The sequence below is a fragment of the Zootermopsis nevadensis genome, unplaced genomic scaffold (genome assembly GCF_977971745.1).
Source record: "Zootermopsis nevadensis isolate Lab colony 2312 unplaced genomic scaffold, Znev_1.0 Znev_ptg000061l, whole genome shotgun sequence".
NCBI classification, from domain to species: Eukaryota; Metazoa; Arthropoda; class Insecta; order Blattodea; family Termopsidae; genus Zootermopsis; species Zootermopsis nevadensis.
The window spans coordinates 18,078,723-18,096,118 of NW_028259192.1; the positions used below are offsets into that span (position 1 = coordinate 18,078,723).

Sequence of the window (17,396 nt, forward strand, 5' to 3'; positions counted from 1 at the left end):
GTGTCTCGAAAAATATCTTCCTGTTCATTAAAGGATTGTTTAAAGATTCGTTACTATTCCAATTGTTTTGTTTTGTAGAGTAATGAGTAGAGACGCGTAACTTACATTTTGTGGGCAAAATGTAAAGTTATTGAGTGTTAAAGCAGGTGGTACTTGTAGTGACCTGTGTGGTAAAAGGGTAATTTCTCCAAGGTTAATACGCGCATACATTCTATCGGTCAGTCTAAATACCGCATTGTGTTAGGGTAGACTTGACAATCCCTAAATTATACGCTAGCGTACTAGAATTTTTCGAATCTGTCACGTTGGCTGCGATTGCTCGCTTCCGTAAGGCTACTCCAGCGCTATGATCGGCAAGCCGCCACAACTGGCACCGCGTTGCAATGTTCTACACGTTTCTGACGGAGAGGAGTGTGCTTCCATGTTAGGATTTTGGATAATGATTGATATTAGGGACATTAATACGCCATGATCGTCTCGTGCGTATACAAACATTATCTGTTTGTAGTGTGTGGCATAGCTGTGTTTCGGTGAGTTCTTCGCTTGTGAAAAATTAAATCATGTGCCAGTCTAGTGTTTGTGTTTCTGTGAAACTCCAGTGGGATCGTGGCTGAATTTTTCTTAGCTTTTCGTTTTTTGTTCCGAGTTTGCCGGTAACCTGCTTTGTGTGTTGTGTGACTGTGGTGTTTAATTGTTTTTGCCTCAGCATTTGCGATTTTTAGGTCGGTAACCCACTACTAGTTGTGCTCACTCCGATAATAGAATTCACAATAACGTGATACGTGATAACTAATTTGCAATGATGGTTCGTGTGATAATGAACAGCCAAAACATGGCAGCCCCTATATAATTCTTGTAACTTTTTGAAAAGTTCAACAGAAATTTTCAATTTGCAGGGCCGTCAAAAGACCTTCAAAACCATTTACGTTGGTAGGGTACTAACAGTTTTTACAATAATTACACGTGGTATTTAAAAAATGTTTGTGTATGAACATGAAGCAGTTTTCTTTTATTAACACTCATTGAACTTTCGAGTATAAATTTATATTTGAAGAAGATTTGATTAATCTTTCCGTAATAAGTCCAATCTGCAGTACTTGATTCCTTCCCGCATCTTAGTGACCTTGGATTTTTGTCGGTTTCTATGTCGTGAATGTGCATGTGTGTAAAAAGCGTTCAAGTGCTGCAGGCTGATGATATCTGGTGCCTAAATATAAACTGTTTGAAGATGATTGTTGTTGTGGAGATATTGTTAAAGCATTCTGATGAATGGGAGCGCCATGTTTGTTCTGCAAGATAACTCTTGTAGTTGAATGACACAGAATTGTTTGTTTTTTACGGGCTCGGTTTCTTTATCGGCAGCAAAAAGAGGAACTTGCCAACGTTAGAAACTATCGTATATCGTTGCAGATTGTCTCAGTGTCGCGTCCGCAGTATAAGCGGCAACGTTAACAGTAATAAATGGAAAAAACAAAAGAAGGCCGTAACAAGAAGGATAACCATGACGACCGCACGAAGGAAGAGGAAGCGGAAAAAGCAGCCGAGGAGGAGCAGGCACTAGACGATGAGGACGATGTGTCGCCAACAGCCACAAACTACAACACCATCAGCTCGTTGGCGGCTCTAAAGGAGTTATTGCATGGGAACAGCAACTCCGATGACTCGGACGAAGACATGGCGTGGTTCCAGCACTACTTCTTACATCACGTGAACCGCCTGCCTAAGCAGGAGTTGAGGTCGCCGTACCTGAGGCCAATCCTGGAGGGTCGACGGCTTTCGGAGTGCAGAGAGGTCGAGGAGGAGGAAGAGGAGGCGGCTCGGCATGAAGAGCACGATGACGATGATGATGATGATGATGAAAAGAGTGATGACGACGACGACGACGATGATGATGATGATGATGATGAAAAGAGTGATGACGGGAATGACCAAGCTACGACTACGACGACCACGACATCCGGTCGAGAGGATACGACATCAACGTCTTCGACGTCGTCGTTCGAGACCACCAATAGCAGTGCTGGCAGCCGGAAGGATCCCCTGGTCCAGCAGCAGCAGCATTCTTCACCTGCGGCGTCGCTGGCTACGCGTCACACGGTTTCGTCTCCCACCGTGGATACCGGAGGGGCTTTCCCCCCGCTGTCACCCATGTTATTCAACCACCGGATATCTCCCCTTCAGTCCCCGCACCTGGATAAACGCTTCTTCGACAGCTCGCTTATAGAGATGAAATCTCAGGCTTCCTCCAGTTCCACCATTGACTATGATTCTACGGATGAGGTGTGGATCAAGAGGAGTGACGTAGTCCCCGAGACCGTCCGCAGGCGCAAGGTGAGTCAGGGAGCCGAAACCGGCCCGACCTAGCATGACGTAATTCCCGCGGCTGTTGGCCTCCGTGTGTGTGCGAGATTCCCCTCCCTTCATAACGCGATCCCTGATAAATGGTGGTGGTTTTTACGACTTCGAAGGGTTAAAAATGAAAGGTGTAGTCCTTGGTTGGTTGCTGGTGCTGTAATGCTTGATAGATGTGTTCATAACTTGTAAAATGCCGTGTAATCGGGTTAAACCCGAAAGGAAGGAATTTAATTACTACCCGGTGTTCTTATGAATTAATTAACATTTATGAGCTGACCTGAGGGATTTGATTTTTACATTTGATAATTACAAACAAAAAATTGTAATTTTTACTCGCAAGGTAGTGACGTAGACGAAACACGATTTCGTAACGACTCCCGTAGAAACCGTGGTACTGTCGAATGTGCAAAAGGATTAACAATTTTAGAAGCTCCTTCTTAATAAGAACAGGCAGTCAGGCTGAAGGTTTATGTGAAGAACCTTCTAGTTATCGACTCCACTAGCAGTCGTTTCCTTTTCCTGTAGGAAACGGCTTGTCAAGGTTAGTATGCCATGGCTTCATTACAGAGTCTGCAACGTGGAACGGGTTTGGGACGAGTTATCCAGCGGGATGACACGCATTAGTTGACGTGTTTTTGCGTTGTTTTACCCACATGCATGCAGATTTCCCACCGCACGAGGTCGCTTTGCATCACACATTGCGTTCAGTGACACACGAAGTTTGGATTGAGATCGTCTCGACCAACATATCTACTTTATTCACTTATACTGTGCAGATGCAGGTGGTAGGTTCCTCCGAAACGTTGGTAACCCAAAGACCGAAATTAAAAGCTAAATATTTTTTGATGAAGTTACAACTGCTTCAGAAACTTTCACCTACACGTATAGCTCCCAAAGAATGTACAGACATTGTTATTGCAGTTGTAGACTTGTAGTATTAAGATGGGAGAAATTACATAGTGAGGTATTAATCATTTGTACACTTCTCATATCTGCCACGGTGGTCTAGCGGTTAGAACGCTGGCCTTGTAATCCTGGGGTCTCGGGTTCGATTCCCGGCGGTGCCCGAATTTATAACTTGTGTTGGGCAAGGCCGTGGTCTAGGCAACACGGAGTTTTCCTCCGGGGGCTTCCCCGGTTTCTCCGTGGCACTCCATTCACACACAGAAGAAGGCAATGGCAAACCACTTCTGGATCATCTGCCAAGAACGTATATGAACAGGTCCCAGTCCGAGAAAAGGATGGAAGGATCCTGTTCATATGGACCTGTCGTCAGACAGAACACTAAAAAAAAACACTTCTTATAACATTGTTTGAGTGATTAAATCAGGAAATATGAGATGGGTTGGACGTGTGGAACTCATGTGAGACAATAAATGCTTTCAAAATTTTAGTCTGAAATCTGAAGGGAGGCGACAATTTGGGAAACCTAGGTGTTAACGAGAGGGTAATATTTAAATGGATCTTACAGAAACAGGGCGCATTCATCTGGCTCAGGATAGGACTCTTAGTCCAGATGATGCGGACAGCAAGCATCTCTGAAACGTCGGTAAACCTCTACCAGGTTACACGGAACAACAACCAGGAGACAGCCATCGTCATACTCGCCGCCGTGTGAAACTCAAATCACGGATACTTTACTGTTTTAATTGAGCTTCGTGTGAAGTGGAGGTTATCATAGTGGACCGACGCAGACGAGAATTTAATTTATTTAACTGCTCCTGTTACGTTCTTTGGAAGGTTAAACACGCGGACAGATAAACACGAACAACAGCTCATTACGCATTCACTTTATTCATCTTAGATCTGTTCAGCTTCCAGCCGGTGCAACGAGTGAGACGAGGCTGTTATCTGTCTCTCAAAGTAGCCAGCTACTTGCTATTTGGAACGCCGGTTTCGAATTTCATCCTGAAACAGTGATGCTGTGCGCACTTATCGGTCTGACGATCTTGTGACAGGAAAGGCGTCACCGGCGTCACTGACGCAAACAACTCCCCGATCATTCAGATGTCGAGTTTGTGCCCCGCCGTGTTCTCTCACCACTGACGTAATAACTTCTAGCATCTTCCTCTTGCTACATGCAGAGAGGCTGGGAGGAAAATTGGGCCATGTTTAATTAGCATTTATTCTACGACGATTTCTCAACCAGTTAGGAAATACCAATGCACTGGAAACGACAGTTATTAGGAATGACGATGGATTGAGAAAAATGTGTAAGATGTGTTTATTTCGAACACTTGAATGTTTTGATCTCAGTTTGTAGCCGTAAGTCGGCGCTGCGAGGTGGGTTATACCTTCTCGTTCTCACCCGGCTGATTGTCCCTGAAGACTTTGCACTGGAGGCGTAGCCCTATGCACTGGATGGAGGTGAGTGGCCAGCTTCACGCCTCGGCCACTTTACCTCCGAGGAAACAACCCCGGTATCAATATGGAGGCAAAAGTAATTACATTCACGAGTAAATTAAGACCTAATTAAATTAGATAAATTCTTGCAACCATTAATGGTTCAGAATTCTTTTCCGATCTCTAGCGTACACGTGTTAAACCATTTGAAGTGAAGCTGAATTGAATTTTGTTTAATGATTTAGTTCGTACGTCAAGGAATGTACAACACTTCTCCATTTGAAAGGTCATCTGGCTAATGCTTTTAATGCTCTGTGCACTTAATTTCTTATAAAACCCGTAAATATAGAATGCAGGTGCTGTAAAGGGTTATAATAGGTTTGTTGGTTTAAGTTGTGTGTAACGTCGGCTCTCGCTCTGAACGAAGAACGTAGATTAGATTAAGGGCGTTTGGATTAGTGCTCTGAGGAGTGGAAGTAGCAAGGAGCTTCGTATTTTGTAGGCCTCCTGCTCTCCAAGCAGTACGTTTGTTGGTGATCGAGCCAGGAAGGGCGATTGGCAGGGAATCTAGAATGAAAGCGATCATTTGACACGTCTAGGCGTAGATGTGAGGTTAATATTAATGGATCATGAATAAATACGGTTAGCGTTTGTGGACTGAAGTAGTTTGATTCATGGCAGGTTCCATTTCCGGGCTCCAGTGAACACGCCATGGGTTCTATAAAAGCCTGGTAATTTCTTGACGACTTGAGTGACTATTACATTCTTAAGGACTCTGCTCCATGGAGTAGTTAATTATGCTGCTCTGGTAATGTGAATTTTATGGAACTGGTTATACATGTGGCTTTCTGAGGCCGTCTGGACAAAGCGATCTTTATGTGGTAGGGTGAGCTGCCTCCCGGGTTGTCTTAATTGCTGGACGTTGACGGACTGAAACACAAATGCCAAGCGAATAAGCAGCATTCTTTTACTTAGGAAATGTCGCCCCGTAATGTCAGTTCCAGGTCGTAGTGGGTTCCCAGAAACGTTTCAAAGAGAATGCCTGAAACATCATGTTGCAAGTCGTATATATGAAACACTACAAAAGGGAAACCATTTTGAAGCACGGTGTACTTAAGAATTTCATATGGTTATTAAAGTAAACAACAGATTAACTAACTAATTGATCTTTGTGTTAGAGACAGGTTGTGTTTGTAAAATTTAATGAACTTCGATTTCATAGGCTTGAAGGAAATTTTATTTCCGTATTTACCACTGCATTTATATTTTAGTATCTGCAGAAACTTCTTTCTTCGTTTCTGGCTGACTTCTGCAGCGGAACATCCAAACGAACTACTGATTAATATTCACAACAAATAATCGATTCTCTTCTACAGTGAAATTTGAATATTCATGAACGGTGCAAACGTTCAGTTTCTCAGTTATCCCACTTAAGTCTTGTGCCCTGACTAAATTCATCTTTACTAATTCTTTAATGAAAAATGGTTATAGATTTCAATATCAGAAATGATAATATTAACCAGTACTCCTGCTTTGTACTTGGGAGGGCCTGGGTTCGATCTCGGCTACTGAGAGCGGGTATAGCGACTGAAGTACCTGTAACTGCTTCCTTCGACGCCCAACGCAAAGTTGTCTTATTCACTCTTCTGTCTGACGCTATGCGGGTTTCAACTTAAACCGACTCTTTCTTGCAGGCGTGAGAGACATGATCTTTAATTTGTTGTACAACTTTCTTATTAACTTAATCGCAGCGCGTTGGCTGGGTTGGAAACTACTCCAGTCGAACTGGTTGTACACTCCGCATTCTTGACGTCTTTATAAAGTACCGCGGGTGAAGTGAGATCGAGGTGATTGAAGCAGGCATGTGTTCTTTGTTCCTTTACTCATAGCTGAAAATTAAGGATAAATACCACGCTTTTATTCGTTTCCGGAATCCTGTGTCGTTTTTTTTACACGCATAAGGGACTTTTCAGAACATGAAAACTGCGTTATCATACATTTTGAAGTGATCCTTTATCTGAAGTTATGAATAAACGTTTTAGGTCGTGTCATGAGTTGCTTAGGCAAATTAAATGAAAACACGTTGGAAGCAGAAGTTCCAGACCAACAGAATTCTCTTTTCATTATACGTAGCGCCTTCAGGAATTGTAACCGTGCATTTCTGTATTATCGTTAGTGTCCAGAGCTGTGTTTCGCAAACTGTGTGCCGTGACATATCGAAAGCACCAAATAATAACGGGAGAGAAAGGAAAAAGAAATAAGGGGGAGAGATTACTGACTTGCCGACAACGAAGTAACGTCCATGCCAGTGTGAAATGAACGGCTTTTCGCCTTGTCTGAACTCTACCATAACCAAGGCCAGACAGTAGCAGCACTTGACTGCTTTCTCCTTAACCTTCCTTCACATTTTAATTTACTGTGATTAAACAGGGGTCTCCAACTCTTCCGGGCCTGACGATAACCACTCACCCCTATCTAGAGTCGAGGTTAAGAATGAGTAGGAGCTATACCGCCACCCCCCCCCCCCCCAAAGCGCCTACATGGCGTGTAGTGGGACAGGTCTGCTTTTTTAATTTTACTCCAACTCTTCACTTTGTCAAATTAATATGATCGCGGGCCGGATTATAAAGGCCAAAAATGTTTTTTTGAAAATACAGGCTTTTTCGGATTTAAACAAGAAAATAAATTGGGTGAAATACTTGGTTAGAAAAGAAAATGGAATAATGTTCGTAATTTGGAGAGCCGTGGTCAACATTGAGGGTTTGTCAGCTGCGCTCGTGTGACTTAACGTCGCCTGCAGGTGTTCAGTCGTTGCAGCAGCTAAGACAACTTGCGTACAACAGTCGGGACGAATCTGTGCGTTCATCGTCTGTTAGACGTAAAAGGCAAGGGGGTCAGATGGGTTGGAAGGGGTAGCAGGTAGAGGAAGCATGTACTGCCCATCCTTTCAACATAATTTCCCAGCTGCAGTTCTTGTCGCCCGCTGTCTCATTTGTTTTGTCGGTAATGTATTTGGTTTTTACTTATGACTGCAAGATAGTGACGTCGGCGAAACGCAAGGTTTTGTCCCGGAAACTGTGCTATCCGATATTATTGATGCTTATAGGAAAACAGAGGACTGACTTAGCTGGTGCAAGATGCATTGACATCGGATTTGAATCTAGTCCAAAATTTTACAATCGTTTTATGTGAAGGGCCAAATTTTAGATGCATATCAATGAAAATTTAGCTAGAGTGGGTTGAAAATGTTGCAGAGAAAGTGTATAGCCAGCAATGAAATTAACATTTTCGTAACAGGACCGTTATTTACGAGATAATGACCGCATTTCCGCTGGCTGCGTGTTCGTGCGAATTGTGGTCATTTGAAAGCGGGCGAATACGCACGAACTAACAACCCGAAGTAGGCCAAACACTTTGGGGATCGTCCAGTACACACGCCTTTATTCCTGCGAAGAGGGAGTGTTTGCTGTTAGAGAACTACGACTGATCCCGTCGTGCTGGGATTATTGCACGTTTTCAGACAAATTACTAATTTTCACGAACACGCATCCAGGGGCGAGAAGCCCAATAAGAAAGCAGAATCAGAAATGTCCTTGGATATTATCCATCGTCTAGTAAAATGTAAAATATAAAACGTAAAAATACGTTTCGGAGATAGGGATTAGCTCTATCTAGTGGGCCCAACTGTGTAGGAACCTGAAGACGGAGATAGAGTCCCATCTCCGAAACGTCGTTTTACGTTTTATATTTTATATTTTACTAGACGATGGATAATATCCAAGGAAATTTTTATTCAAATGATTCTTCACCATCGTCAAGAAGTTTTAGATTTGATACAGAATCAGAAAGTTATCCCTCGTGGACACCTTAAAGGCTTTTGGGTGGGAATAGAGGCTTCTATTCGTTATTGACCTTGGAACTAGAAAAGGGGGGGGGGCTAGTGGTCAGCGTCAACATCATCTGTGGTACATTGTTCTCACACTTACTCTAGGACGTCATCGAATTATTTGATATTTTAAAACAATAGTTTTGTACAAATTTTTTGTGTTGATGAACTTGTCGGTACTCCCACTGCTTGATGGATAATGCTAAGTCTGCCTCTCATCAGCGTTTGGTTCTCACTTCCTATAGGTAACTTAAGATCAATTTTAATATTATTCTCTCACATGATACCTTCGTTAAGTTTCCAGATGGACATTTTAATTGTATCCCTTCCTACTACACATCCCGCCGACCACATTTCATTACATGATTCAATAAGTTGCATTGTGCAAACTCTTGCCTCTTGTTGTGGAAACACTTGTGAGCACAAACTACTGTCATGACCCGTGGTTCAAGAGCGATGGATGATAGAGCAGATGGTGCTGCCGTAGTCTCGTGCATGTTCTGCAGATACCAACCAACGTCTGTGTCCCTAACCATCAGGACGCGTGATGTCAGAAATGAAACGCGCTAAGGTTTTGCAAGGTCCAACGTGCATCTGATACGGTCAAAGTGTAACGATTCGTGTCGTCACGGTGTACTTACTACAGCCCGTTGTGCAAACGTTGGCTTTTCACAGAGATACATTTTTAAAGTAAATATGAAACTTCGATTGTTATTTTTCGTGTTTTTGCAGCGAGCCATTGAAGGTCATAGGAATGGACGATGCGTGAATCTAACCCCAACACAACGCTTAGCATTTTACAGGTTCTGGAATCGAATCTCAGCAGGATAACCGACCTAAGATTTTAAACAGTCGATTGATGTATAATATGACTTGAACTTCCCGATTCTTATTACTAGAAAAGCGGTAATTGCTAGACCAGTGGTCGTCAATTTTTTTGCGGACCGGAGAAAATTTCTCTAATTAAGGAATCTTATAGAATGTAGCTATCAGTTATTTCCAGATATAGAAAATCAAAGTAGCAAATGCATGCGCTGAGGACATCAAACTTTGCATTTCAACCAATAGCTCGATTTTGTTTCGCGATAGTGAGTAAAATTTGACAAATGTCCATGTGATTAATGCTACAGAAACGTACTTGCATCTGGCCGTTGCAGCCTCAAAGAAAGTTGGAATAATGAGCGCTTTTATTATTTTCTTTCAAACTGGAAGTTATAGTTCTGTGGGCCTATAAAAATATAGTCACTCACGAAAACCACTTTCGTGTAATTGGTTCATTTAGTCACGGACTAGATTCGTGTCCAGTTGTTAATGAAGTTAACGTTAGATTTATCTGTTACTTCCAAATTAACGTCGTTTAATAAATGAACATGACACAGACTGTCGATTATGGCCTTCTGGGTTGTAACGCCATTTAGATTTATGTGTCATAATAACTTTTCGGAGGAACGTATTTCTTTCGTCTTCGGATTTAAAACTGGTGTTACAATCATGAAGACCACAATCGACATCTTAACCCCTTGAAAACCTCAAATATTAGATTGAAAACTGTTCATCTTATTGGAAGTCACAGTTTTTGTTTGGAACGTATTTTGATTTAGAAAATAGGTCTGTATATCGAAATATATTCGGACAGATAACCTCTTTGTGTCTCCATATAAGATAATAATCTGTGTCATCAGATTCGATTGAAAGTTGTATTTTATCGACAAAGTTCGATGAGGACGCTTGGAATCATTTTTAATTTCAGTAAATTCGAACGTGTGTGACTCGCAAGTTCATTTTCACTGTGCTGTTGTATGTGTCGAAATTGGACAGTTTTTTTAAGGCATTGAAACTTTTCTTCGGCAGAGTAAAGCGTCAGGTTATTTATAGAAATTCCGTAATTGATTCTTAGGTTATTTCGTGACTTTACAACACCTGCACTTAAGGTGTTGTGTAATGATAAACAGCCTGTGAGCATGACTGGGCTTTGGAGGAGCGTCTAGCAGGTGAAGAAGAAATGTTTTGGAAATGATTGTAGTACCATATACTGTCACGCTTGCTAATGATTCCCGTACTATAGCTCAGGTGATTGGTTAGTGGTTGATAAAATGGCACTGGGACAAGGTTTTCTCTCAGTCCTTCGGTTTCCCCCTGTAAGTATCATTCCACCAAAACCTCATATTTACTTATATATATCGCATGTTGGATGGACAGTGGGACGTTTAGAGGCCGCTTTTCCACAGAGACAGTCTCACGCTATGGAAACAACGAGAAAGTTATTTATTATATTATTTAATAAGCCCGCGGGCCTTCATAACGTGTTATGAACGAGCTCTGTTTGGTAACAGTGCTGCCATACGACGATCTAGGTACCCATGCTGTCTACGAGCGCTTGATATCGAGCATCAGAATTCCGCTCAAAGCCAGTTTGTTTCGTTCTCCGATAACTGATTCCACGTCTAGTTGGTCCTATCATCTGTCTGAATAGAATTTGGGTGCTCCACGACAAAAGGAAACCAAGAGTCTAAGTGGACTGTAGCAACGAGGAAGCCTATTTACTGTCTCGATCATGAAGGCGATGGCGTGAACGTAACACGTGCCTTCGGGTGGTGGTTCCCGATATCACGGTTCTCTCTCGCGACGTGCATCTTTCTTGTAGCAGAACAGTGAGCAGCCGTGAAGCCAGTAAAATTAGTAAAAAAACGTACGTCATACGGTTTCAGGAGTTTTATTTGTCATTATCAGGGCTGAACAAACCCACTCGTCTGCTGGTCCGTGACGAGTGAAACATTTGTTGTTTCATTTAAGAATTTCCCAGGCTGTGCCCGCTTGTCCTGATAAAGTTGGTTTGTGGATAAGACAAAGAATTGGGGAATGGATACGTTATATTGGCGAGAAATGGACTGAAAACATTCCATTTGAATCACGAAGTTAATGTAAAGAAGATTTAAAATTTTAATTGTTACCTCAAAGAAAATACAACGCATCCTCGTTCCACAGATGGATCGGTTAATGCTGTTTCGGGAAATAAACCCATAAATACACAAGCAAAGCACAGAGTTATTGAATGTTAAAGCGGATTAATCATGCGGTTACCACATATCTTCAACAGCAGAGGTCACGCATGTTTCACCTACCTGCAGTGTGATACTGCATGATCCCTGGGCGGTGCCCAGAGCGGGCACGTATCTGCAGTTTTGCCATTTTATATTCTCTGGAATACTGCTGACTGTTCAAATGACGATGACGACGATGATGATGATAGCGTGGTGTGAAGTAATAACATGCAGGTGAAACAGAGGCACACGCCTGTACACACTTTTATTCAGAAGGCGGATCAACATGATTCGAATCTTGCATAGCGCATTGGTTTCGTGGTTTTTGTCAGTCACTGGCAAATTTCGCGGCAATACCTCTGAATAGACCACGACCACTTCTTATCCAATAATTTCCAATTTATTTATAGATTAGTGTAATCATCTTTTCATTCAGTTCGTCCCTGCATAACTTGTAGTTGATTAACCGTCCTTAAATAGCAACAAGGATGGAAACGTTACCCTTGTAACAAGGCAGTGGCTATGAAGGCGTACAAAAATCCTCGAATCTTTACCTCGGAATACCGAGGTAAAGATTCGAGGAATATCAAAATCCCTGCCGGGAAGAGAACCTAGGAAGTCTAGTGCGTTCACAATATCCACCACTTATAAAACCAAGGTTATCTACGAGAACAGAAAGTAGTAGGTCTGGTGATTGTAACACCACCACCAACAACAAAGCAACTACCGAACGTCACATAATAGTTAGCATTCTGCTTCACATTCGGTAGGCCTCTGGTTCAGAATCTCGGCCCGGAGACCGGCTGTTTTGACAGATTTTTCGTACTTTCCCTCAGTACGTCTGGGAAAATGCTTGGATAGTACGTTAAATAAGGCTATTACCGTTTTCCCTTCCACATCTTTTCCAGATATTATTCGTTAATCGTAGCATTCTATTCTCTGTACCCGATGATCTGATATAAACTTGAAAGAAACATAATAACAATTTTTTGGAGTATGGAACTGATTATTATGACAACTTCTATTTTTGTCCATTGTTTAGCCTGAAGGGGGAACGTTCTTGTAAGATAACGGTGCCCGAAGTATGACGTCGGAAAGAAACTTGAAACATTATGTTCACATTGATGAAACTTTGGAACAAGGTTAACCTTTCTGTAAATATCTTATAATAATGCTGATAAGTTCGTCGCTTAATGGAATTTTAGCTGGTAAACAAACACCATCCATGCCCGTCCGGCGAAGGCCTCAAAGCGGACGAAGTGCGCAGAACTTCTGCCTAGCGACCCAGCTGCACGCTAAAAAAACCCGCGGAAGGATGTCGTTCTTATCATGCAGTTCGTAGTTCACGTCCTGAAAACGTCCTTGACCTTTTCGAATTACACATTTGGTACGTTTTGGCGGGTTTATCTGCGTCTTGTTCTGTTTATATTTGTTTGGGTCAATTCCATTCTTCTACTTTTCTGCAGCTGTTCTCGTATGTAGGGCACAATTAAGTACGTCACAGGATACTGTCATAACTTGGTGTGTGTGTTTTGCATTGCTGACCAAATTCTCAGCAATGATGCTAGATGGCATAATGTTCTTTTTTACAAATGCCGCTACTATTAGGCAGCACTTAGAAATATTTCTAAAGAAGAAAACGATGCTACAGGTACTAAGGAAATGAAAGAAGGGGGTAAGTTAAGATGCGAAAGTATTATTTTACCGTTGAAATTAAACGGGTCCTTTCTATCAGTAGGCCTAATAAATATATGTTAATGTATGACCACCGTTGCTAATATAAACGTAGCTTATCAGGACAAGCAAGGAAAAATAACATGCAGAATCAGAAAGTGATATAAAGTGTAGATGATACAAAACTGTTTCTCGTAGTTGCCAAAATAACACCGCTAATGGAAAATATTGTTGATATTTACATATAAAAGCAAGGTATTTGAGCGGACTGTTGTTGGTTACGAATTATATTACGTAATATGTTATATATGGTGATAAAAAGACATTCCAATAACACGAGATATATTCATGTTGTGTATTCGTGGAAGAGTTCAAACGCTCTTCGAGATTGAGGCAGATTCTTACTTAGTCTACAGAGCATTACGGACTTTGCTAACGTGAAATTTCAAGTTCGATGGTGGTGAAGAAGTTGATGTTCTGAGTTGTGACGATGTGTGGACTGTCTCCATTTTTCAGGGCTGAAGATGGAGGCAATACGTTGCTTCTAAACGTTGGTATCTGTCTACAAGCCCACACGGCGTCACAACCCAGAAGACTAATTGTAACATCTGCTAACATACTGAAGCCTGCCTCCTGTTAATGAATTGCGTAGCGAACGTCTGTCAGCACCTGCTCAAGTTCGGCGCTTCGTTGCCTTGGCCTAGCAAGGGATATAATTTTAACGTTATATAGCCCACTCGGATATAGCCAAAAGATTTGAGCAGTGCTTTGTGTTTTTTAATCTATGCTGTTTATACGCAGAGTTTAGTGACGGTGTATTGACTTAACACGTCTTTGCCTGCTGTTACGTCTTTATGCTTCTATTAATAGCACTCAATTTTGTATTTGATCTAACAACTTCGCTTTGTTTGAATATATAACGACCTTATAATCTTATCCGTAGGGATACATAGATAAGTTTAGGAGTTTACACGCCTCTAAACTCAGATTAGAACAAAAGACTTACGAGAAACATCTGTGATTTCATAAAAAAAATTAAGACTGGATGAGAAGTGAAGGATCAACTTCTTAATGGGCGATGTTTAAATAATATACACTGCTTTGTATTCTCGAAGTGGTTACATACCTAGAATGAATGTGAACAAAATGAATTTTTTGGCAAATGAGATGTTTATTTTGTTTATGAGAATTGAGGAGGCCATAGAAGAATAATAACGCCCGGACAACAGCTGGGCAAGAGTTGCAGGATTCAGCTCGTTTGTTATTTGACCGGACATAATCACGGTCGAGTGGTTAGCACATTTTTGTCGTATTCAAGAGGTATCTGTTTGAAATCAAGGCCCGGAAGCCAGAGGTTTGACATTGTTCTTTACCTGAGTCCGTGCAGGCAGACTTAACATTTAAATCACGATATTGCTTAGACATTCTTTCCAATTCATTATTCATTACGCGTCATACCACTCGACGCTGCCGTTAAATAAACCACAAACTAATACATTATGTTGTTTCAAATACTTGTGTTTGTATTCGTCTGTGTTATGTTCATGGCACAGGTCCTCGCAACAGATAGAAATCATGGTCTTCATTTGTTTTAGATACGACAACCGGAGTCCTCTTTGTATTGCGTATTAATTAAACATGCCGATATTTCGAAGATGGATGTCTTGTGGAATGTTGTGCCGGGGTTTACCGACGTTTCAGAGGTACTCATCTCCGTCATTAGGGCGATCATCTCTGGAACGTCCGTAAACTTCTACCAGACTATACGGCGCGGCTACCCAGATGATAGCCATATTAATACTCGCTGCCGTGAGAACCTAAAATCTCACATGCTGATATTTTGCCAACAGCTTCGCTATCAGCTTCCCTGAGGCGACTGGACAGCCCTGATGATTAGTACTAGTTGAGTCGTGTTCTGAGACAGATAAGACTACACTCCATCTTGAATCGGAAAGGGTGTGTTATATCTTCCTAAGACAAAAATGTGTCATGCTGTCCCATGACATCTGTTCGCTAGGACTATAGTCTGTAAATTTAATCTGCATTGTACAAGAAGTCACAGTTCAGTGTCTTCGTTACGTATTTGAGATGGTAAACGTTAGAAAATGACGTAACCATTGTTTGCCCTAGGAACTACAGAACGTAGCGGTTGATTGGTTAGCTGCCCCAAGTCTTAATCTCTACCCGGAGAACGGCCCTGACGTATATCGTTGTTTTACTCGGTCTTTCAAAGCAAATTATATGAAATAATTTTAACTAAGGAATTACAGCTTCCTTTAATACTGTTTCCAATCTGTGTAATGACCTTGCAGTTAGACGTCATACAACGTAGAATGAAGGGTCATTAAATAAGCTTTCGTATCCTTTGGATCAATTGAAGCCCATGATTAAAATTGTGGTCGATATATTGGTTTACAGAAAGTTAGCAGAGTTTTTATATTCTTATATCAACATTTCAATGGGTTTGCGCTGCAATATGTAGGATACCAGCACATAAACTTATGTCGTCTCTCTACTCTGAGGTGGCGGGACAAAACAGATGGAATACAACGAACAATAACATTGGTCGCATGTCAGACTCCAGTTCTTTGAGCCAGATATGTGGAAGAGTTGTACAACGCGGATTTGAACTCAGAGCTAGCTCCCGTGCGTGTTTTATTTTGGACCACACGTTTTTACTGCTGCACGCGGGCATTTGGTCTAATTCTGGACGCGTGATTCAGTAATATGATGTTCAATAGCAAGGACTCGCTAATTTTCTGTGTTCCGTTGTTTACACATGCGGGCAGCTGTAGTAACTGTGCTCGTAGTAGGATATAATGTGTACCACATACAGTCAGGTGTCAACGTTTTTAAAATACACAGCGTCAACTTGATATTGACAGTCCATACATGTTTTAACTTATGCCAGTAGTTCAAGGTCCCCTCTGTTTTGAAACCGAACGTCACTGTCACGGGTTAGTATTTTAGAGGCCCACAGTTCGAATCTTGAATAGGAGACTACATATCCGCAGTTCATCCAAAATAATATACAATATACCACGATTATTTGTGCCACATACTTCCGAAATGACTTTTATAAGTATCCTGACATATATTTGCCCATATTTCATAACTTGAGTGGTAATTATGTGAGCCAAGAAGTAAACACTATATCCCATTTCGTTAGTGCTATTGACTACGTTTGTATTATGAGCACATGACATATCCTTCCAGGGGCAAAGGTTTCTCTTGTAGCCTCTGTGTTCAGACCAGCTCTTGGGCTTACTCAGTCTCCTATTCAGAGGGTGCAGGGGGTCCTTTCGTCTGTGAAAGAAGGCGTTATGGATTCAACCGGGAACTGCTTGTAGGTTAATTGCAGACATGTCGATGGTGCGAAACTTTGATGTTAAAGTGTGTGTTGTAAATGTAATGCACTCAGAGCCAGGACTAGAAATTATACACAGATAGGTAACACCAAGAAGCATAGCTAAGTATTTGACATAGCAGATTCTGCTCACCACACACTGTTTACAGATCGTGATTACGTGATGGATGAATCGATCAGTATCGAGATCATTTGCTCGAAGGTCGTTTCAGGGCGTGATGGGTACTTTTGAATTACTTTAATTTTGTAAAATTTGCTTTGCAACCTTTGTCGTGCTTTATCTATAATGACCCAAATTGAGAACTGATGTGTCAAGATTATGTCTGTAAATTGCCTATTGCCTGATTGTATAAAACGGCGTAAAAATACACTATCTGTCTTTGTTTTGATCTTTGTAAAATTCATTGCTTAAGATTGGCGTGATTGATGGCACAGTTTTATTATATGTTGTTTTGCTGTCAGATCTCCGGGCATGATAAAATAGTTTTTCATTCTGATAGTTTTGAGTATTGATTCAGAAATGTTGTGGCATATTTTAAAGTACGACACTGAAGGTGTTCCTTTCTGCTACTATCTTCACATAATCATTCTTGCATTCTTTGCACCATGTACGTTAAATTAATTCCCATTAGGGATAGTCATGTCTGTCCGCATAATTTAACTTGAAAACAGCTGGACAGATTTCGATAAAATTTGTTATGGCCGTTATTCCATTAATCTGCCCAAAAAA

The 17,396-nt window shown here is 41.4% G+C and overlaps 1 protein-coding gene across 1 annotated transcript in view; it reads left to right on the forward strand.

Moving 5' to 3' along the window:
• The first annotated feature begins 370 nt into the window (after window positions 1–370).
• Window positions 371–17,396, forward strand: part of LOC110831051 (SNF4/AMP-activated protein kinase gamma subunit) — a 122,815-nt gene continuing 105,789 nt past the window's right edge. The window contains exon 1 of the mRNA XM_022066647.2: window positions 371–2,331. Within this exon, the coding sequence (XP_021922339.2) occupies window positions 1,462–2,331 (870 nt within the window). The 5' untranslated portion in view covers window positions 371–1,461. The remainder of the gene's footprint in view (window positions 2,332–17,396) is intronic.